Raw genomic sequence first — 23,481 nt, forward strand, 5'->3', positions numbered from 1 at the left:
CATTTTCTTGCCTAATTGCCTTGGCTAGTATCTCCAGTACAATATTGAATTGATTTATCTCTGCTTTAATATTTATTATTCCCTTCTTTCTGCCTACTTTGGGTTTACTTTCTTTTCCAGTTTTCTAGTTTTTTAAGGTGGAATATTAAGTTATTGATTTGAGATCTTTGTTCATTTTAAATGTAAGCATTTATAGCTATAAATTTCCCTCTTAGTACTGCTTTCATTGCATCTCATAAGTTTTGGTATGTTGCTAATTGTTTTTCATTCATCTCTAAGTATTTTTAAATTTCTCTTATGGTGCATTTTATTTCTTCACGTGGATACAATTTACTGCACAGTGTCCTTTGATTTCAGCCTGTACGATTTCCTTCAGTATTTCTCATAGGGCAAGTTTGTCGGTGACAAATTTTTTCAGTTTTTGTTTTTCTGGGAATGAGGCTTTGAAAGAGATTCAGTTCCATTTTCCTGTACCAGGAATGCAGGCTGTTAGTTTTCAAGGTTACTGCTGAGCTGGAGACCAGGGGATGGGACTGGGGCAAGTAAAATGTCATAAAGCTTACTGTTCTTAAAGAGATATGGCTGTTTTTCTTGAATAAAGCCTTTGTTAATTTCCTGAATTCTGAAAAGTTGATTCTGATCATCTCTGCTAGTTTTTTCATTGTTTTTATGGATGAGTAAATTTTTGGAGTCTTTTTTCCTGCTATTTCCATTGATGTCCTCCTGGATTTCTTTTCTTATTTGAAGCTTCTGAGTTATCTCTGCATGCTGTTTGTCTGGGGCAGAGTCCTGAGAGAATGGAGAACTCACATAGGCCAGGTCTCTCACAGCCGCCTGGAGACCTTGTCACAAGAGCATGAAATATCAAAAAGCTCTGTGGAGTACGTGAGATTCCATACTAAACAGCTCAGCTCTTGCGTGTGATGAGTAGGCAAAGAAAAAAGTGGACCGATTGAACTTGTGAGCAGAAAAGTGAAAATAATGAGACCACAGAATGAAAATAAGGTTACTTAAATGAGAGTAAGGATGAGGCACAAGGGTAGAAATGATGAGCCACAGAAACTGAATCAAGAGAAAAAGAAGAAAAGAAGACAAAGATTTTTATAGGAAGCCACACAGTAAAATCACCTTTTATCAGAAACCCAGGATAGAATGTAGAGAGGCTGCAAAGGACATATTTTCTCTTTGGTTCTTTGATATCCTTTGTTAACCAAAAACTTTGAGGTTGAAGAAACACTATTTGCACAGAAATGGAAGCCCATGTATTTCAGCACCGCTTCCCTGCAGAGGCTCCTCATGCTGTCTCTGCTGTATAGAGATGGTGCAGTACCAGCTCTTCATCTTTAGCCCAATATGAGGTAACTGCGCTTCGACCAGTCTCAGTGGCCACAGCTACCACCTCACTTAAATCCAGGTCCCAGAGGTCTCAATGCCAGCAAAATCAGGAGTTAACTACATTTTAGAGATCTATCTGTGGCCAGTGCTACATAATAATATCTCATAGAAACTGGAGTAGAAGAATTCATTCTTTTTATCTTGTGCAGCCAGACAACTCTGTTACCAGTTATGCTATGCTTACTGTAAAGCAGCAATTCACAAATTTGATGAATGTATGAATCACCTAGGGAGTCTGGAAAATGTAGGTCTTGAAGCCCAAACCCCAGAGAGTCCAACCTCTTAGAGTTTGATATGGGGCCCAGGAATGTACAGCTTTAAAAACTCTCTCAAGTGGCTCTGATTCATACTTCGAGAAACACTGCTTTAAGAAATGTATACAGTTTTCCCTTTCCTTGGAAGCAAATGTTGCAAAGGGATGGGCGGAAGGGAAGAATACCAGTGAGTTAGAGTTCAGTGAAGCTGAAGGTTCCTTTACAAGAGTGGTTTTCACACTTTAGCCTGTGTCAGAACCACCTGAAGGGCTTGTTAAGAAACAGATTTCTGGACCCCACCCCCCAAAGTTTCTGATTTGGAAGGTATGAGGCGGAGCCCCCAAATTTGCTTTCTAACAAGTAGTTCTTGATAGTTCTGAGGCTGCTGGTCCAAGGACTGCACTTAGAGAAACACGGGTTTACATTTAGGAGGGTATAATTACCTTTTCCCAATATGAAGGATTTCGCTTTATGTTCTATTAATTTTTTTCTAACAAATACCCAAGTATTGGGAGAGCAAATGATATTTGTTGAATCCCTACGATGTTTCTCTCTCTTTTAATTCTCAAAGAATCCCAGCAGGGTAGGTTCAGAGAGCTTACATAATTTACTCAGGCTCTCCCAACTGATAAGTTGAATCAGCATTCAAACAACAGTTCAAAGGACATGTCAGTCCCTTTCAAAATCAGAGTCTTGTAAGTCACCCCATCAGCAAAGTAAAACAGTAACTGCGAAGAATCCAGATCGTATTTCACTTGGTCTCGGTTATCGGCTGCTTTCAAAGTGGGGACAGAGCATCCTGCACAACCGCAAGCACCGTGATTTTACAAGGGGGCAACTTGCCTTTCTGCCAACAACCCCAGCCTGCTGAGAAGTGTGGTGCTAGGGAAGATCCTTTGGTCAAATAATCAAATGACTTAGAAGTGAATCCCGGATCAGCCACTGCAGGTTAACTTTGGCAGGTTTATTGTATTCATTAAGCTTAAGTTTCCTCCTCTATGTAATGAAACCTAAGACTGTGCCACAGGCTTTAAAAAAAATCAATAAAAAACATTTAAAATAGGATCTTACCTAGTATCATACACCCCAGGTTTTTAAGATGTTAACAAATGTCAGATGAAATGGAATCTCAAGCTGCTCCATTAGGTATTTCTGGTGCTTTCTTTTTCTCACTACCCATAATTCTTAGCGTTTGAGTCATACATTTAGGCACATTTGATTCCACTCAAATTAACATATTCTAATATTCAAGTTTACATACGTGAACATTTACTACAGTGTGAGGCACACAGCAGGTGCATACCATCCTCTTTCTTTACATTATTAATATATAGAATAAAATAATTTCTATATTATTTAATGGCTTACAATATGGTAACTTTTTCTTCCAGGAATTACAAGTTCAACAAAGGTGAGAATATCATTACATACTTCATTTTAAATTCCTAATTTCACCTAGTATAGGGCTGAACTCATAGTATGTATTCATTATCAGATTGCCTACGTTTAATATGTAAAGCTTTATAGGGAACCTGTATGTGTTGGGAGCATATATGTCAGTAAGATGCAAGAATAAATATCCTAGTAGGTCAAAATTGTGAAAAATGTGACCCTGCTTTGCATATTCATGTAATTAGAAGAATTACAGAAATGTAATTTTGATTTTATGATTAAAATTCAGTGCTTAGATTTATATATCCAGAAAATAAAACTGGTTGGGATTTGAACATTAATATAATGTCTCAACTAGAAAACTTGTTTAGAACAAAGTATACATTTACCAAGTACAATCACACTTGGTAAATATAAACAGAAACACCATGTATATATGAATATATAAATATATATAGTAAATATATATAGTATCTACAATGCTTGGTTTCTTCAAATACTCTGAACTGGATACACCATGCATGTATTGTGCCTAAGAAAAACCAATAATATAATATTTATTAGAGTTCAGGAAATAATGTTATAATCCTGCTAATAAAATTAGCAGTGGGACTTGAAACCTTTTTTTGAGAATGATAAAGTTTACGTTTAATGCGAATAGATTAGAACTTCAAATATGCAGGCCAGCAATATAAACAAAAGGACTTCAAAATAACAAGACCGCTAATTATGTATAAAGGCAGATGATATCACTAAGTATTACCTGCTCAAGATTCTCCATTTTCTATTTTCTTAAGTGAAAGTAAGCAATTTTTACTAAAACTTAAGTATTGAAATATACTAAAGGTGGCACTGTTGCTTCATGTTAACCAGAGGCCAAACTTCCTAAAATTTTATAATAGAAATATCCTAGGTTGTACATAGCCATGTTTCAGGCCTTATATTTTATCATGAGTTATAAAGATGTAAAATTTTGAAAAAAATTAAATTATATATTTTTTAAAAATTATATATTTTATTTCTCATATAAATTAAACATTGAGTTTAAATCAGTAAATAGGGCAACATTTCCATTTAATTTACATAAAATTTTAAATTAGGTCACCAATGTACAAATGAAAAAAACACTTGACCAATTTATGTTTGATATATTTATAATTGAAAAGCAAGCTAAGTGAATAATTTTAAGGCATTAATAACTTAATTTCTCTAAAATATATCACACTCTTAAGGTTAAAGTTTGTAGGTTATGAGTTGTAAATATAATTGACAAGTGGAAGTGGGCATATTGATATGTTTTAATTTAAACAAATTGGCTAACTAAAAAAAACATTTATAAACATGAAATTAGAGAATGATTATTCTGAATTCAAAAGCCACTTAACTTTCAAAAAGATTGAAACATATTCTTTCAAATAGATAATTTTCCTGGTTCATTTTAAATACAATTCAATCCTGAATTTCTTTGCTACTTTCAGCAAAAAATGTATTAGGTGACACAAGGTGTCATTTAATTTTAGCAGCTGATCATTCACACATAAACTTGTCAAATGTGATGTCAAAAAAGAAGATATATAATTATTCCTAAAGACTTATTTTCTAGTTGGAATACACAATAATGATAAAGCCATTTTTTGAAGTGCTACTAGGTTCTAGGAACTTTATATATATTATCTTGAATCTTCCAAACAACTTTGAAATAGAGGAGTTATTATATAATATAGGAGTTATTCTAATTTTGCAGGTGATAACCCAGTTTCAGGTAGTGGAATGTACAGTAGTTTAGCCACTCTACTGTATTTCTCCATTTAATATTAACTTCCTTTTAAAAACTTAATTCATATTATTAATTTTGTACCATAATCAAGATCTACATTTTACATTATTCTAGTTCATAAATTATACTACCGTGTTCAGTTACTGAAAATCCACCTGTGTCGGACAATTTGAACTTGAGAAACATACATTACATTCCCAGGACTTATTTATCGTATAACTGGAAGTTTGTGCCTTTTAAGCACTTTTACTCATTTTCTATGTCCCCCAGCCACCTCTCTGGCAACCACCAATCTGTTCAATGTTTCTATGAGTTCCATTATTTCAGATTCCACATGTAAGTGAGATCATACAGCGTTTGTCTTCTCTGTCTGACTTATTTTCCCTTATCATAATGTCCTCAAGCTTCATTCATGTTGTTGCAAAAGACAGGTTTTTCTTCTTTTTATGGCTGAATGATATTCCATTGTGCATATTTACCATAATTTCTTTACCCATTCATCAATCAATGGACACTTAGGCTGTTTGCATGTCTTGCCTATTGTAAATAATGCTGCAATGAACATGTAGGTGCAGATATCTCTTGGAGATAATGTTTTCATTTCCTTAGGATATATACCCAGAAGTGGATTTGCTAGATCATATGGCAGTTATATTTTTAATTTTTTGAGGAAACTCATCCTCCATCCATAATGGCTGCACCAATATACATTTCTACTAGCAGTGTACAAAGTGTTCCCTGTTCTCCATATTCTCGCCAGTACCTGCTACCTCTTATCTTTTTGAGAATAGCCATCTTAACAAATGTGAGGTAAAATCTCATTGTGGTTCTGAATTACATTTCCCTGATGATTAGTGATGTTGAGCATCTTTTCGTGTGTATGTTGGCCATCCGTATGTATTCCTTGGAAAAATGTCTATTCAGGTCCTCTGCCCATTTTTTAACTGGATTGTTTCTTTTTTTGATATTGAGTTGTATGAATTCTTTATATATATTGGATATTAACCTTTTATCAGATATATGGTTTGCAAATATTTTCTCCCATTCCATAACTTGCTTTTAATTTTATTGATGGTTTCCATTGCTGTGCAGAAGCTTTTTAGTTTGATGTAGTCCTACTTGTTTATTTTTGCTTTTGTTGCTTATACTTTCGGTATCAATACCAAAAAATCATCGTTAAGACTGATGTCAAGGATTTTATCCCCTATGTTTTCTTCTAGTTTGTAGTGATATACAAATTTTAGGATTTTACTTTTTCTGTGAAAAATGCCACTGTAACTTTGATAGAGACGGCATTGAATGTACACATGGCTGTGGGTAGTACAAACATTAAAAAAATATATTGGATTAGAAGCCAGACCTTCAGGCAGTAGCTTTTAAAGTATGCAGATAGACCTTTCAGGGAAAGACTGGGAGATGGGCAGTTCTGTCTGCTGTCTCTGCACTGAGCCCTGGAGGCCAGAGCATCCTTGGAAGCCTACTAAGAACTATTTGCTATAGTCTTATGGGTCTTGTGGACAAAACCCCATTGGCCTTTAGAGCTAGGTGTTTTGGGTGCCAGTCACTCACGTGGAAATTTTAATAGCTGGGGCGCTAGACATTCAGTCCAAACCCTTTGCTTTGGGTGTTGTGAGTTCCCTTCCAATTGTATGTCACTGTGCTGGGTGTGGGGTTTATGGCGAGAGTATATCTCAACCTTTACGATACGTTTTGGTGTGAGTTTTTCCATTTGCCTGATGTGTAGGAGGTAATCAGCTGTGTACCTGTGGGAGGAGGTAAATTCAGGAGCATCCTATGTCACCATCTTAAACCAGAATTCAGTTTTCAACTCTTTTGTGTAAATACTAAAGAGCACAGTTACTGGTTACATAGTGTCAATGAAAAGTTAATTAGTCGATCTAAGAAAGAAATGGAAAAGTTTTTCGAGTCAAACTGAAGATTATAACCCAGGAACAGCATTTCAGAAAGCTCTGAGAACTGTTCCACCCATTAGAAGTCAAGGCATAGTTATATAAGGTTTTTGAGACAGAGGGCTATACATTTAATGATGAATTATTGACAGTTTATACAATCCAGATCTAAGCATCATCTTGGCCCCTTACAACATCAAGAAGGAATGTTATCCTTTAGGAGTTGTCTTGTTGATGCCAGGAGAATGTTGCTTTTTATGATTGAGCAGGTATTTCTGCTGATGGGGGAGGTTTGGTAGATGCATAATGCAGATACACAATGCACAGTAGAGGGAAGAGAGGAGACCAAAGGGCAGAGAACATTTTTTATGTTCACATTTTTCTTGTCATGCCATACGATGTGAATTTTATTTCACAACAGTAAATGCATTTTTAGTTTCATAAGAAACCGTGCACCTCAGTGTTCACTGCAGCACTATTTACAACAGCCAGGACATGGAAGCAACTTAAATGTCCATCGACAGATGAATGGATAAAGAAGATGTGGCACATATATACAATGGAATATTACTCAACCATAAAAAAGAATGAAATAATGCCATTTGCAGTGACATGGATGAACCTAGATATTGTCATACTGAGTGAAGTAAGTCAGACAAAGACAAATATCATATGATATCGCTTATATGTGGATTCTAAAAAAATGATACAAATGAACCTATTTGCAAAACAGAAATAGAGTCACAGATATAGAAAACAAACTTATGGTTACCAAAGGGGAAAGGGGGTGGGGGTGGGGTAAATTGGGGGTTTGGGATTAACATATACACACTAGTATAGATAAAACAGATCATCAACAGGACCTACCTACTGGATAGCACAGGGAACTCTACTCAAAACTCTGTAATGACCTATATGGGAATATAATCTAAAAAAGAGTGGATATATGTATATGTATAACTGATTCACTTTGCTGTACAGCAGAAACTAACACAACATTGTAAATCAACTATACTCCAATAAAAATTAATTAAAAGAAAAGAAACCTTGAAACTTGTCTTCCAACTTGGCTGTACCATTTTGTATTCCCACTATCAATGTATGAGAATTCCTGTTGCTCTGTATCCTCACCAGCTTTTGGTGTTGTAGTATGCTCTTTTGTATTGTATAGTTTTATTTTAAAAATAATGTACATATGTTAATTTTTATGATTAGGCAATCTTGCCTCAAATTTGAAAAGAATACGCATTGAAAATACTCATTCCTTCAGATTTAATTATTATACTGCATAATGTGATATAGTGCTTAGGAGTAGAGGCTATTTCAGATTTTTTTTTTAGTCTAAAGCATCAAACTATCATTTCCTTCTCAGGAATATTAAGAGTAGTTTACATTTTAAAAAGTAAACCTGTATCTTCTTTCAGTAGGAGACTCTCCTTCTTTTAAATATTTTTAAAAAGTTATCTTTAAAGTTATACTTTCCCAAAAACTTGGACAAACATAATTTTATAACTAGAAAAGTTTCCTGTACCTTTGTTAGATAATCATCTAGTAATTTTTACTAACCGGAAAACTTTGTTTAAACTAGGCCTAAACAATCATATATTTTTGGTTTTTATAAACCAAACAGCAAGATTTTGAAACATGTAATCAATTAACAGAACAGGAAATGCCACTGGATTAAAGTACAAATTGTAAGCAATAAGGTTTTAATAAGTACATGGTAAATTTATTGTTAAATATTTCTAGAAGATATAAAATACATGAATAACATTTAGGGTGACATACCTTTGTTATCATTTTTCTCTAAGTCTTTTAGTGCTTGAACAAACATCTGTTGACTTTCAGTGAGAGGCCAACTGTTATACAACACCAAACACTGTATAATATACTTGTATACCTAGGAAATAAAATGCAATAAACAATTAACAATAAAAATAAACATAGGATTTTAGGCACATAATAAATGCATATTTTTCTGGATCATATAATAATACTTTAATTAGATACTGTCAGATGTTCTCCAAAATTCTATAATACCACAGTCTATAAAAGTTTATCCTCACAACCCCACAAATACTTACCATCATATATTCTAGTATTTATAACTTTTGCATTCATGTTTATAAATGAAATTTACTTATTTTACTTTTGCTACTTATCAGTTTTGGAATCAGAATTACATTAATCTCTTAAAAAGGATTGGAAGGTTTGTATTTTTTTTCTGTTTTCTAGAACAATTTACTCTTCAAAAGTCTGTTAGATCTATCCTGTAAAGCAGTTAGGCCTATAGCTTTTTGGAAAGGTAAGACTTTGATTATCATTTCAGTTTTATTATTCTTATTTATTCTTATTTTATATTTTCTTTCTTTTAGTGGAGGAGCTATGCCATTCCTCCCCCTACTCCAGGAATTTTACATTTGAAACAATTTTTGTCAGTTTTAAATTGCTAGTATAGAGCTGTATATAATACTTAAAATTTTTTTAAAACCTGTTGTTTGCATTTATACCTCTATCCTAATTTTTTGTTCTGTATTTGATTTATTTATATTTTCTTTCTTTTTTTCTTACTTGATTAGTCTTACAAGAAGCATGTTTACTTTATTAATCTTAAGAAAGCATAGGTTTTATTAATTTTCCTAAATTTTATTCCCCATTTCATTAATTTCTACTCTCATTTTTATTAAAACTTTTTCTTCTTATTTTTGAGTTATTCTTTTACTCTTTTTTTAACTTTTTGTTTTAATAGCTTAGTTCATTTGTTTAATCATTCATACTTTCTGATGAAATTAATTTGAAAGTCGACATTCCACTAGATGCTACTTTAGATGTGGCTTACAAATATTGATTTGTAGTTTTTTATTTCTATGGAGTCCTTTGTATTTAATAGTTTCATTTTTTTTAAAGGATATTTATTTTACTTTTTTTTTTAAAGGAATTCCTTTATTTTTATTATTTATTTATTTATTTATTTATTTTTGGCTGTGTTGGGTCTTCGTTTCTGTGCGAGGGCTTTCTCTAGTTGTGGCAAGCGGGGCCACTCTTCATCGCGGTGCACGGGCCTCTCACTGTCGCGGCCTCTCCCGTTGCGGAGCACAGGCTCCAGACGCGCAGGCTCAGTAGTTGTGGCTCACGGGCCTAGTTGCTCCGCGGCCTGTGGGATCTTCCCAGACCAGGGCTCGAACCCTTGTCCCCTGCATTGGCAGGCAGATTCTCAACCACTGCGCCACCAGGGAAGCCCAATAGTTTCATTTTTTAATGATTTTTTTACACTAAAGAATTATTTAGTATATTTCACTGTGTTTTCATATTTATGGGATTTTAAGCAGTTAATTACTAATTACTATTGCATTATGTTCAGATAACATTTACACAGTATAGTTTGGTTTTTGTTGAGGCTTCCTGTGTGTTCTATGAAAAAGTATATTCTCTTTTATTAGGTGGAGTGTTCTATATAGATATCTAAAAGATTAAGCTTATACTTAATATTTCAAATCCTAGTGATCAAATATATTTTGTTTTTCAGCTTGATCTACTTGTTTCTGAAAGATATGTGTTAAAATATTCAACTCAATTGTTAACTTATTTTTCTCTACAGCTCTAATAGTTTTGCTTTTTATTTATTGAGTCTAGGCAGTGAGGTGCCTATATGTCAGTTATGGTCATACTGCTTTATTTTTCCTTTTATTTTTATATAATATCCCCCATGAATCCTATGTATTGAGATATTAAAATATCATCACAGCTCTCTTTTGGTTGAAGTTTAAACTTTCTGTGCTATTTTGTTTAAAAGTGTCACCTTTAGACTACTTACAGTTGGATCTTATTTTTTATCTAACCTTAAAATTTTATCCTTCTAATTGATTAATAATCCATTTGCATTTATTTTAATTACTGCCATATTAGGATTTATTTTTGGCATTTTGTTTTTATTTCTTTTAATTAGTTAATTTATTTTCTTGGTTTTCAATGGATAAATCATGTTTTCTTTTGCTGCCTTAAATTATATGCATTGTCCTTTATTTCTTCAACTTAAGGCACATGCAAATATGTTTTTCTTAATATATGACCTTTTTCAAAGTCACATAACCACTAACTCATATGTAATGTAAGATAATAACATCTACATTATAGGGTTAGTGTAAAAATTCAATTTGTCACATATTTTAAAATCTTGGCACAGAGAAAATTTTCAATAATTCTTCAATTCTGGTTATACACTAGTGGCACTACATATAAAAAGTATTATACATTAACAATTTTTAGGAAAATAATTGTTGTGAATTACATTAAATTTTTATGAGCAGTACCATTAAATAATTCTTTTAAATGTAAATTACCTGCTGTGGTGTGCTAGCATTTTCTTCTATAGCGGGTACAGAGATAGTTTCCTCATCCAAAATAGGCTGGCCAGTGTCTACTATTGCACTTCCAGGTCTTTTATAGGATTTCTGACCTCCTGTGGCAGATTTCTTCTTAATGTAAAATTCTTGCTCTTTCTTGAATGAAGCATGAGTTGAAAGAATTTGCTTGCTAGCTGAATATGAGAAATATTAGGATTAAATTAAGATATGTGGAATGCGTAGTTATTACTGACTGTGTTACTTAGTTATATCCTTATAAAACACTCAAAGGGACAGGTCAATTTGTTTTGTTTTAATGAGATAAAAACCAACATCACCGGCTTCTTGGAAATATTCTGGTCTTAAAGAAACTTACTGTAATGGTATATGACTTGCATAGAGCAATGCATATTCTGAGCAACCACTGATTGATAAAAGATTATACAACAATTCAACAATTTCTCATTCATTCTGTGCTGCTCGAATGACAATAAACTAATACCACACACTCTGACTTCTTCAGCGTTTAATATTATGTGTGTGTATGTTACTGTAATTTTTAATTTTTGCATTCATTATTTCTTAATTAACAGATAATATAAGTGCCATTGGAAGGGATACAAATAGATATGTTCTGGATGATATGAGCTGTATTCTCTACGCTAGATATGAGCTGTATAATTGAATTAATTTAATTAATTAATGAGCTGTATAATTTGCATTAATTCATCAAACATGTATTGAGGAAACATAAGTGAAACACACAGGGAAATTCAGATTCCAACCATGACAGAATAATGGGCATTGGATTTATTTTTATACCATAAAAATGATAAATTTGGACAAAATGCATAAAACAACTGCTTTAAGCCGGAGGACAATAGACAGCCCAGGACTGTGATCCTTGAGAGAAGGGCAACATTCAGGATGATCTCTCCACTTCCCCACATTTCTGCCCGTGAGGATCTTCTTACCCATGGCACAGGGAAATAGAGTTCAAACAGTGAACAGCTGTGTTGTCAGATTTAGGAAGCAAAGACTGGAATTTGAGGCTCCTGAGACAATTAGAATTTGTGAGGCAGGGTACCAGAAAGCAGGCATCTGAGCAGCAAAGGAACTCACAAATATGCATAGGGGTCTACTTGAGTCTTTACCTGAATTTTAAACTTTGTTTGTACAAATACCTAATGATGCCTGGTAGACATTACTGGAAGATTGTGAGCTTAATGGAGATTCTGAAGGTTGCAGTGTTGAGAGACATTGGAGTTCTGCCAAAATGAAGAAAATTTAATGAAAACACAGAGCATTCAGCTGAAACTCAAGAAAGGCTATTCTGTAGAGCTACCCTAGCCCTGGAGAAATGGAAACTCTAGACCTGACTTAAGAAAGCTTAGAACAAAGTTTTGATAGGATTAAGCTAAACTGTCAATAAATTGTCTGCCAGAACAAAATTCAACACTCTTTTGATGAAGACAGCATAATCTAGAGTCTTGGTAACGTAGCAGATACAATGGACAGTGCACAATGTAACCAATAGAAAAAAGTCAATAGAAATACCCTTAGAGCTGACACAGATGTTGGACTTAGCAAACAAGGACTTTAAAATAGTGATTAAAAATGTGTTTAAGGATTTAAGGGAAAAGGTTGACATAATGAAAGAACAAATGGTGAATATTAACAGAGAAATGAACTATATAAAAAATAAAAAGAAATTCTAGAGCTGACTATAACTGAAATGAGACATTCCTGGATGGACTTAAACATTGTCAAATTTAGAAGAAAACGTTAGTAAACTTGAAAATAAGCAATAGAGATGATCTAAATGGAAGCAAAGAATAAAGAAAAAAAACTGAACAGAGGCTAAGTGACCCATGGTACAATATTGTAGTGCATGGAATAGTGACCCCACCCCCCAAAGAGATATGTCCACCTAGAACCTCAGTATGTAACCTCATTTGACAAAAGGGTGTTTGCAGCTATAATTAAGGTAAGGATTCCACCATGAGATCAACCTGGATTAAAGAGGACCCTAAATCCTATGATGAGCATCCTTAAAAGAGAAAAGAAGAAGACACAGACACACAGAATGAAAGTCATGTGAAGACAGGGGCAGACATTGGCAGAGATATGCTCTCACAAGCCAAGAAATGCCAGGAGCCAACAACGGTTAGAAGAGGCAAGGAAGGATTCTCTCGTAGAGGCTTTGATGGAGATGTGGCTCTGATAACACCTTGATTTTGGACTTCTGCCTTCCAGAACCGTGAGAGAATATATCTTTGTTGTTTCAAGCCACCCAGTGTGTGGTAAATTGCTACAGCAGCCCTAGTAAATGAATATAGCTATCAAATGATAAAATTTATGTGTATTCTTAGTCCTAAATGGAGCTCCTATAGAAATAAAATACTTAGGTATAGATTTAATAAACTATCTGTAAAATCTGTACATTGAAGGTTTAAAACATCGTTGAGAGAAATTAAAGATATACTGTGTTCATGGACCAGGAAACTCAGTTTTGTTAAGATGCCAATGTTCCCCAAGTTTAACACAATTCCAGTTAAAATCTAAAGCAATAAACTGTGTGGTCTATCCATACAATGGACTAATACTCAGCAATATAAAAAGGAATGGAGTAGCAACAACATGGAAGTATCTTAAAAACATTATGCTGAGCAAAAGATACCAGTGCCAAAAGAGGATTTACAGTTTTCCAATTTCATGAAGTTCTAGAAGAGGCGAAACTAGTTTATTGTTATGGAAATGTGAACAGTGGTTGCCTCTTTGGGGATTGGGAAATTGAATGGAAATAGATTGAGGGATTTTTTTCTGGGTAATAGAAATGTTCTATATCTTGTTAAGAGTATGAGTCACACTGGTACATTGCACTTGTCAAAACTCATCAACTTAGGTTTGTACTTCTTCCTATATGTAAATTACCCTCCAATAAAAAATTAAAAATGAATGACACAAAGTCCCTATCCTTGTGAATTCCTTCATTACTTCCTTCAGACATTTAGTTATTCATTCATAACCCGGTATCAAAAATATTGGAAACAAATATGAAAAAGGAAAATCATTTTTCTTAATATACGATAATCTACACATAAATTAGGAGAAAAACAACTAATTCCAATAGAAAATGAGCAAAACACTCAAAACATTTTTCAAAGAAGGAAATATTAAAGGAGGATTTATACGATATATAAAAATATGCTTAAACCTCATTAATGATAAGTGAAATATAAATAAATCTTTTTAGCATTAAAATTGAAATGAAGAAGTATGAAAAACCAAGAAATGTGATAATTTACTGTCATTCAGGGGAGTATGGACAAAAGAAGGTAAATTTACACAAACTCAATGGAGGGCAATTTGACAAAATATACCTAAATCACTACTGCATGTACCCAATGACCCAATAGTTCTACTTCTAAGCATTTATCTAATATATGCATATACATGTTCAGAAGATTATATACTCAGATTTGTTTAAAAAAATTCAGCACTGTTTATATAAACTAATGATTATAATGATCACAAATCACTATCAGTAGGAGACTTGTTACATTAATTATATCATCAATAAATTTGAGCCTTATACAACTAAATGAAATAAAATATTTTACTATTATTAATCCATAGTACTTCCTCAAGCCCTCAATTGCTTAGATTGCAAATTTTGTGGGAAATTACAAATTTTATATTAACCCTACAGCATGAGTACTGGTATATGATATTATGCCTGAAAATTATATAAGATATGTAAAATTCTAAAAGCCACACTTACACTGGGAGCTCAAGGCTTTCTCATTCCCCAAGAGGTTAATTGCTGGAATTATAACTTGGCCCTTCCCGGTGGAGCTCGCGATAAGTTCTTCATTTTCTAGGATCTGTAGCTTGATGAATGCATCCGGTTTGGACGTGCGTACCTGTATTGTAACAGGATGTGGTAATGCAACTTTAACTGAATACCTATAAAGAAAAACATTCACCTTTATAAACAAGTATGCTGGTCTTTCCTTCAAATAGCTAAAAGAAACTGTCTCATTTGCTGATATGATACTCTACAAGTAAAACCACTTTATAAAGTCAGTTAAAATCCTGGAAATATTAGTGCTATTATAGACTTTGGCAAAAGATCCCAGTATGCTGTGGTAAAATGAAGTTAAATATAGGATGTTTATTATCATCATATCCCAAACAGGAAATGTAACTTTTTATTTAGATATAATAAGCACTCACTTGTAAAACTTGATAGATTGCAAACTACTGCCACATCAAACCTTTCCATTACGCCCTCCTCTGCAGTGGGACAAAGAGCACAGCCAGCAGTAGCTTTCAAAACCTCACTGTTAACAGTGTTTGTTAAATACTGTTAACAGTGTTTTCTTTCACAAAAATACAGAGAAGTCAGAAGTAGTACCTGTTGCTTGTGCTCTCACCCTTTCACTAAGCTGGTTGGGAACCTCTTGCAAAAAAGACGAAATGTGCAGTCTAATTCCTTCCCAACTCCTCCCTTAATGCAGTCTAAGAGGTTTCTTGTTTTGTTGAGGTTCTTTCCTACTTTAGGTGAATCTTTGCAAATGTTCAGGACCCTATAAACTTTCAATTTCTCTAGAAATTTGCTTTTCTATCTTCTCTTTTCTGTATCTTAAATTTCCCCACTTTATTTCTCCTTGATATTGGCTTTTGTACCTGTGCAGTTCTCACCCACTGAAAAACAGATCAAAACAAAACAAAAAACAAACCAAAAAAAAAAAAATCTTCAATCAACCCTGTTGTTCAGTCTCAGCTCTTTTTTATTCCCCAGCGAACAATCTCAGGAGAGTTGTCAACTTCCACTGTCCTCGGCTCATCACCCCCCACTCGCTCACAACACTCCACTCTGCCCCAACCAAGGTGCTAAACTTGCTCTTGCCATGGTGTCAAGCACCTTGTCACCGCCCTATAGAAACCTCAGTTCTCATCATCCTGAACTGTTAGGAGAATCTGACAAAGTCGAATCAACCCTCATTTTCTCTTTCTTCAAAAACTTTTCCCCATGAGCATAATAACTTTTGTACCTCCTATTTCAGGGGTGCTATTTTTAGACTTCTCTCACATTGACATTCCCATACATATCAGAGAATCTTAATATTCTGTCCTGGATCTGACTCTCTTTGTACAAACTTTCCTGGGCACTTCCATGTGCAGAAACAGAATAATGAGTTCCAAATCTGTGTCTCCAACCCGACTCCCCTATGCAGTATCCCTTGGACATTTCACTGGTCTACCATGTTTAACACCTAAAAATGATTTAGGACTTCCTTGGTGGTGCAGTGGTTAAGAATCCGCCTGCCAATGCAGGGGACACAGGTTCGATCCCTGGTCCAGGAAGATCCCACATGCTGCAGAGCAACTAAGCCCGTGCACCACAACTACTGAGCCTGTGCTCTAGAGCCCGCGAGCCACAACTACTGAGCCTGCGCTCTAGAGCCCGCGAGCCACAACTACTATAGCCTGCACACTCTAGGTAATCAAGTTAAAATGAGGTCCTTATGAAAAGGGGAAATTTGGAGACAGAGAGACACAGGGAGAATGGTGTGTGAAGAGGAACACAAAGACCAGGGTGATAAATCTACAAGTCAAAGAATGCCAATGACCAGAACCCCCTAGAAGCTAGCAGAAAGCATGGAGTATTTTCTCTCTTTCAGCCCTCAGTAGGAATCAATCCAGCTGGCACTTTGATCTCAGACTTCTAGCAGTCAGGATTTCTGTTGTTTAAGCCACCTACTTTGCCAGTTTGTGGGCCTTTGTTATGGCAGCCGTAGCAAACAAATACACTGACTTATTTCAGTTGCCATGATCACACACCTGGGTTATTCTGCAACTGCTACCTGGCTGGTTTCCCTGTCTCCAGTTATGTTTCCCTTCATCCATTCAACACACTGCAGTCTTCCGAGTGAGCTTTTTTTCCTTTTTTTTTCATGTTTTGTACCTTTTATGATTACATATAATTTCATAACAATAAGGTTCTAACATTTTTTCTGTTCTTAGAAATTATATTTAGAGTACTTTTTCAATTCATACATTGCAGACATAATGTTTTAACACAAATCTATTAATGCCATTTTTCTTAAACTCCTTCAAAGCATCTCATTGCCTCTATGGTAAAATCTGAATCTCTTCTTGCCTTGAGGCCCTTCAGGAAAGGGCCCTGCCAGCCTCTGGATCTTACTGCTTGCTATAGCACCCTAGAACCCCATTTTGCAAACAAAACAAAGGTCATCCTGAAAAGGTCATAGTCTCTCTAATTTCTGAATTTTTACATGTGCTAGTCAAGCAGTTCTCTCCTCACCTTCCTCTCAACTCATCCTGACAGATTTAGGACCAGCTGCTATGACTAATTTAGGTATTGGGTTCAATATCACTGAGTCTAATAGTGGCCCTGCTGTGTGATACAATGATTTTCTATCATAGTAGTTAAAATAATTTATCACAATTGTTATTTTTAGTTACTGCCACATTTCCTTCCTTCTCTCCATTTTTTTTTTTGCTTTCTTCTAATAGGCAGTATGCAAATATATTACAAGAAGCAGATAGATTAAAAAGAGAATTCTTCAACCCTTTTATTGCCCTCAGTTTATGTGCTTTTGTTTAGTATTTTCTCTAAAATTTTACCTGTATATAAAATATATAAACAAATATAAACATAAGAAAATATACTTGGGATATACTGTATATATTGTTCTGTAATTTTGTTGTTGATTTATCTTTCTTTGCAAAAAATGTGAGCATGTTTGTTAAAGGGAAAAAGATTTTAAGGAACAAATAAATATGAATTATAGAGAAAAATCAGCCAGAATACAATGAATTATTATTTGTCCCTATACTGTCAAAAAGACTTGGGTTTTACTTTTGAAAACCAATTTACCGATATGTATGGTATCTTTAAAACATTTAATCTCTTTAAAACAATAAATCTTTAGACAATAGTCAGAAAATTTTAAAAATATTTACAATAAAATTTGCCCATCATATCTCTATTAATACTATAGAAAAAGTAGAAAAGGAAATTTGTAACAACAGGGAATAACCAATAACCAAAAAACTTGTATATTCATATGAATAATTATTAGATAATCATGAAAAAGAGTTCACAAAATGTCTTAATGGCATTGGGAAATGTTAACACTATAATGTTAAGTAAAAAGGTCAGATTATAAAACTTTAATTATGTTATGATTTTAATAATGTTAAACTGTGACTAGAAAAAACATTCTAAGAAAATACAATAGAATACGAACAATGATTGTTTCTAGGTTGATTGATTATGGGTGATTTTTATTTCCTTAATAATATATTTACATATTTACCAAACTTTCTGCATTGAAAAAATATATGAAAAAGAGAAGACAAGTATTCTAACAACTCATTTAATAACAACATTTAATGAACATTTAACAATATTTAATGAAGGCCAACTACGTATCAGGCATATATCAATACATCCTATATTGATAAGACATGGTTCCTGCCTCCAGTAAGTGTTAATTCTCATGGAGGTGGATGTGAAATTAACCATATAAAATTTGATATTTCACATTCTCAGAAAGAACAAAAGACTATAGAAACACGACCAGGACTAACTAGTTATATTTGGAGGTTTGGGTATAAAAGATTTGACTGTTGAAAATGATCCTTAAAAGTGATAAATTTTGCTAGGTGGAGAAATGGGGACAGGATATAACAAGACAAGAGGAAAGGCATGGGCAAGATAAAATCACATTACAAATATGTCAGGAGTTGGTCCATAGCTCCATCAAGAGAGTGCACCATGTGTTGGGAGGCTGGGCAAGAGTGTTTGTGGTTTGGATTTTATTTTACAGCCAGTGGAAAGTTGTCCAAAATTTTAAAGAAGGGAAATCACATATTTAAATATGTGTGTTAGAAAGGTAACTACTCTGGTAGTAAAGGATGGATATGTAAATGAATAAGGTAAGAGAGACAGAGAAATAGTTAAAAATGAAGAGTGAATATAATGGAGACATGGACACAGCATTTCTATAGACAAAATATAATGAGGCCCTGAAGTAGTGGAGGACATTGAGAATAAAGAGGAGGGCATAGAGATGAGAGGTATAGGGGAATGAGAATGAAAAGGGCTGATTAATGAAAGAGAGTGGAGTCCATGATGAGGCCATTCATGGAGAATATATAAATAAGTATGAAAAGAAGGATGAGTTGGCAGATAAGGAGAAACCTACACAAGAGAAGAGTTAGAGATGGAACAGAACGAGGAGAGAGTAAAAAAGAGGGAAGAGTGTTATGAAGGATGTTCAATGAAAGTCAAATACGATGAGGACTAAGAAACCATTATGTGCAACATAGGCTTGATCTTATATAGCATTTATATAATCACATTACTCTCTATGTTGTTTCCAAAAGAGTATAAAAGTGAAGTTCAAAATTCACCCAGAATTTTACAGAAAATTTATTGTTTTTGATAATATTAATATTTAAAATAAAATATTTAAAGTCAATTCTTTAATACAAAAATTATTAACATTTTTAAAGGAATGCATTTCCTTTCTGTCACATACCTGAATACAATTTTCTTATCATTGGGTATGTAGTAATCTCTGATTTCCTTTACGGCAAAGGTATTACATGGAAGATCTCGAGACAGGCATGGGAGTGGATGATAAGAACCAATGAGGCGCATTTTCCATCGTGAGGATGTTACATACACATCACCAGTATATGCTTCTGCCACGAATGTATATCCTTTCTACAGGAAAAAAGAATTACACAGAAGTAAGTGACATTGTCACTAGTCTCTCAAAGGTACAATAGATGATTTCACAGTATTAAAAATATTTATTATCTTAATACACATAAAGATCCTAAAATCGATTGATAATCAACAAATCACTAGCATGTTTTGAAATCCCTCTTAAAAATTGCTATCTTACATGTTTTTGGAGAAAATGGAAAACTCTAACACTTTTGTTTGTATGGTTCCCTAGCTATAAAAAAAAAATGCTTAACTGTGGTAGATGATTACTACATTTCCTGCTAATTCTCCTAATGCTTCCTAAGGCAGATTTTTATCATTATATCATCCTGGATTAGCCCAATAGCTTCCTACTTGATTTCCCTGTCTTCTCAGTATCATCTTTCTAAATATGAGATGAAAAAGGCAGAAGAGTTTATGGAAATGTAGTGCCCTTGGGATGACCATTGGCAGGTAAAGCTATCAAATTAGCAGCAGATCTGGTTCCATGGAACCCAGATGTGAGCCTGGAGATGAGCTCTTTAGGTTGGAGAAAAGAAGCAGTTAAGGAACCTGGGAAAGTGCTAACAGACAAAAGTTCAAAGTAATTCTGAGTTTATAATTCCATACATTTCTAACAAGACATAAGAATATAGATTTGTATTCCAGTTGCTCTCTGATGCAGAGGAAGCTCTCCGATGTGTCTAGATTTTCAGAAACAAAAATTAGAAATACACAAGACAGAATGAATTCATAACATTGCAAAAAACACCTAGGAATGTTAACCAAAATTCCAAAACCTGTAATAAGATCAGAATTGCAACACCCATAAGGACCTTTGACATTACGTTTGGGGCAAGAAGAAAAGGAAGATAAATCATGTACGCTAAAGTGTTTTTATCAGCAAAGTACAGATTTATTGCTGTTTTTGTTATTATTTGAGCTTGTGGTACTAATCTATTAAAGAAGCAAAACAAAATTACATGACTCTGATTGTGTGTTTGTCTAGACTCAGAGAACAATTTTGAGAGGAATAAAAGTTTATAAAATGGTAGGATAGATATTGGTAAGTGAAAGTCTAAAGCTAAACCAGTGATAGGATTTTAAGAGAGGACCTGGTGACTCTAAAACGACCTCAAGACTCTGTTAATAGAAGAGTAACATAAGAGTACTGAGTACTGAGAAACCTCATAGATAAGTATTTCAAATCACAGGTTATGGTCTTTGAAAAATTATGAAAAAAATATATGTCAAACAATTCTAAAGGATTAACTGTGTAACCAGTTTTTTTTTTTTTTTTAACCTTAGACACTAGTTCTGTGGACATACGTTAGAAAAAGTTGACCTAAAATAGGCTACATATGTGTCAAATGCCTGGCAAGTGCCAAAATGCGAATGCAATCATGGGCTACAAAACAATGGAGTAACGATCCTCCTTCAGATGGGTTGGAATTCCCTTTAGAGGCTGCATTTAGTTCTGGGAACTACATTTTAGAGGAGACTTAGATAATTTGGAGAAATGTTCAAAGATCAAGAATTGTGACGAAAGGAAAACCATACCACAAAAAGGATGACTGAAGCTATTCTTGTATTCATACAGTTCTATATTCTCCTCCTCATTCTATTTTATTCTAAAAAGACCCACAGTGAGAGGTTAGAAGACAGGAGGTATTTGACAGAGGTAATGGCTATGCTTGTTGCAATCCTAAATTTACAGTTTAGAAATAATAGTTAAATGGAGATGATAGAGTGTTCTTCTGCATATTGACTCAAAATGCATCATTTAAAGCTACCCCCCAAATTCAAGTTTAGTCTAGAAAGGGGGGTCTTCACTGGGGCTACTAAACAAAAACCAAACCAAACCCAAAGTATGCTAGATATAAACAAGAATCAGATTCTTATGTGGTTCAACTAAATATCCTTAAAGATCCCTACAAAAATTAAGTATCAATGGCTAATATGATTAATATTAGCATACTTATCTAGTGAAGTAAAGAGCTCATCTCTAGAATTTAATGACATCTATGATCTTGATAGAGTCTCCCTTTGAATGAAATCATCTTTTTCATGTGGATCTCTGGGACTTTTGATTTCCAATCACAAATGAAATAAATTTTTATATTCAAAAGGAAATCTAGGCCAAACTTGACAAACAGACATTAAAAAAATAACCCATCAATTGTTACTGGTGTGAAGACAAGTTTGTTAACAAAGAACTAGTTATCTCTTATAGTGTTTGGTTTAACCCAAGATATTCTGCTGGAGAGAGGCAAGGTTTATCAATAAATTTCCCAAGCTATAATTTTTAATAAATTGCTATTTACTAGGACATAAGGGAGAATAAATATAGTGCAAAAGGGAGTTGTATGGAGGGTCAAATTATATTAGCGTCAAATAAATTCAGTTTTTAAGTACCTGTTTGATGTACAGAAATTGTCTTTTATTGGCAAATTCTTCTATTTTTAATTGAAATATAAATACTCTTTCAAAGCAATTAGAAAAATAATATATTGGTGCACAGACTTTGAGTTTTTAAAAATTACATTTAAGTATATAACTCCAAATATACATAACTGCACACAGAAATATTGTCTATCAGACTTTCTAATAAAATGTAAATGTGAAGTAAATGTGCAAAATTTAATACAAACTAAAAATGATTTAAGTCCAATTTACAATTTGATAATATCTTCAAATGTAGTAAAATCAGACTGCATTATTGAGAAAATTTGTATCTCATGAAAAATAGAAAAAATGATAAGCTTTTAATAAAACATGAGCTTTTAAATTATAATGAAATAGTATAAAAACTCATTAGTAAAATATAAAGTTTTAACAATAGTTATACACAGCCACACACCTCTATATATAGATATGAATGGATTAAATGATTTCATCAAAAATTTAATTGCCCTGATTTTTAAAAAGTTTCCTAAAATCCTAAAATCTTGAAAATAGTTTAACAGTGAACAAGTAGAATTTGAAATTAAAAACAAATTACATTAGCATCCACAAAACTGAAATACTTAGATATAAATCTAACAAAATATGTACAAAATGTGTATGAAAAAAATTATAAAACTCTGATGAACAAAGTCAAAGGAGAACTAAAAAAACGAAGAGATATTCTATGTTCTTGGATAGGAAGAATCAACATTGTGAATATTTCAGTTATTTCCAACTTGATCTATAGATTTAATGCAATCTCAATCAAAATCTCAGCATGCTATTTTATGGATACCAACAAACTGGTTGTAAGGTTTATATGGAGAAGACCAAGAATAACCAACACAATACTGAAAGAGAAAAACAAAGTTGGAGAACTGAAACTAATCGACTTTAAGACTCGCTATAAAGCTGCCATCATTAAGACAGTGTCATTTTGACAAAGTAACAGACATACAGATCAATTGAATAGAATAGACCCAGAAATAGACCCACATAAATATAGTGAACAGATCTTTGACAAAAGAGCAAAGGCAATACAATGGATCAAAAACAGTCTTTTCAACAAATGGTGCTGGAAAAACTGGACACCCAAAGCAAAAAAGAGAATCTAGACACAGACCCTCACCCTTCACAAAAATTAACTCGAAACGGATTACAGACCAAAATATAAAATACAAAACTATAAAACTCTTACAGGGTAACATAAGAG

The 23,481-nt window shown here is 33.6% G+C and overlaps 1 protein-coding gene and 1 long non-coding RNA gene across 5 annotated transcripts in view; one reads left to right on the forward strand and one right to left on the reverse strand.

Annotated features, from left to right (window-relative positions):
* Positions 1 to 23,481, forward strand: part of LOC309634947 — a 429,791-nt gene that overhangs the window by 385,525 nt on the left and 20,785 nt on the right. The gene's annotated exons all lie outside the window — the stretch shown is intronic.
* ADGB (androglobin) overlaps positions 1 to 23,481 on the reverse strand; it is a 166,886-nt gene that overhangs the window by 17,331 nt on the left and 126,074 nt on the right. For both annotated transcript variants that reach the window (XM_082405431.1, XM_082405432.1), the window contains exons 26-29: positions 19,651 to 19,838; positions 14,856 to 15,040; positions 11,069 to 11,265; positions 8,517 to 8,628 (exon numbers count right to left, since the gene is read on the reverse strand). In XM_082405431.1, coding sequence (XP_082261557.1) covers positions 8,517 to 8,628; positions 11,069 to 11,265; positions 14,856 to 15,040; positions 19,651 to 19,838 — 682 coding nt within the window. The remainder of the gene's footprint in view (positions 1 to 8,516; positions 8,629 to 11,068; positions 11,266 to 14,855; positions 15,041 to 19,650; positions 19,839 to 23,481) is intronic.

The sequence above is a fragment of the Balaenoptera borealis genome (genome assembly GCF_965194805.1).
Source record: "Balaenoptera borealis genome assembly, chromosome: 9".
Lineage (NCBI taxonomy): Eukaryota > Metazoa > Chordata > Mammalia > Artiodactyla > Balaenopteridae > Balaenoptera > Balaenoptera borealis.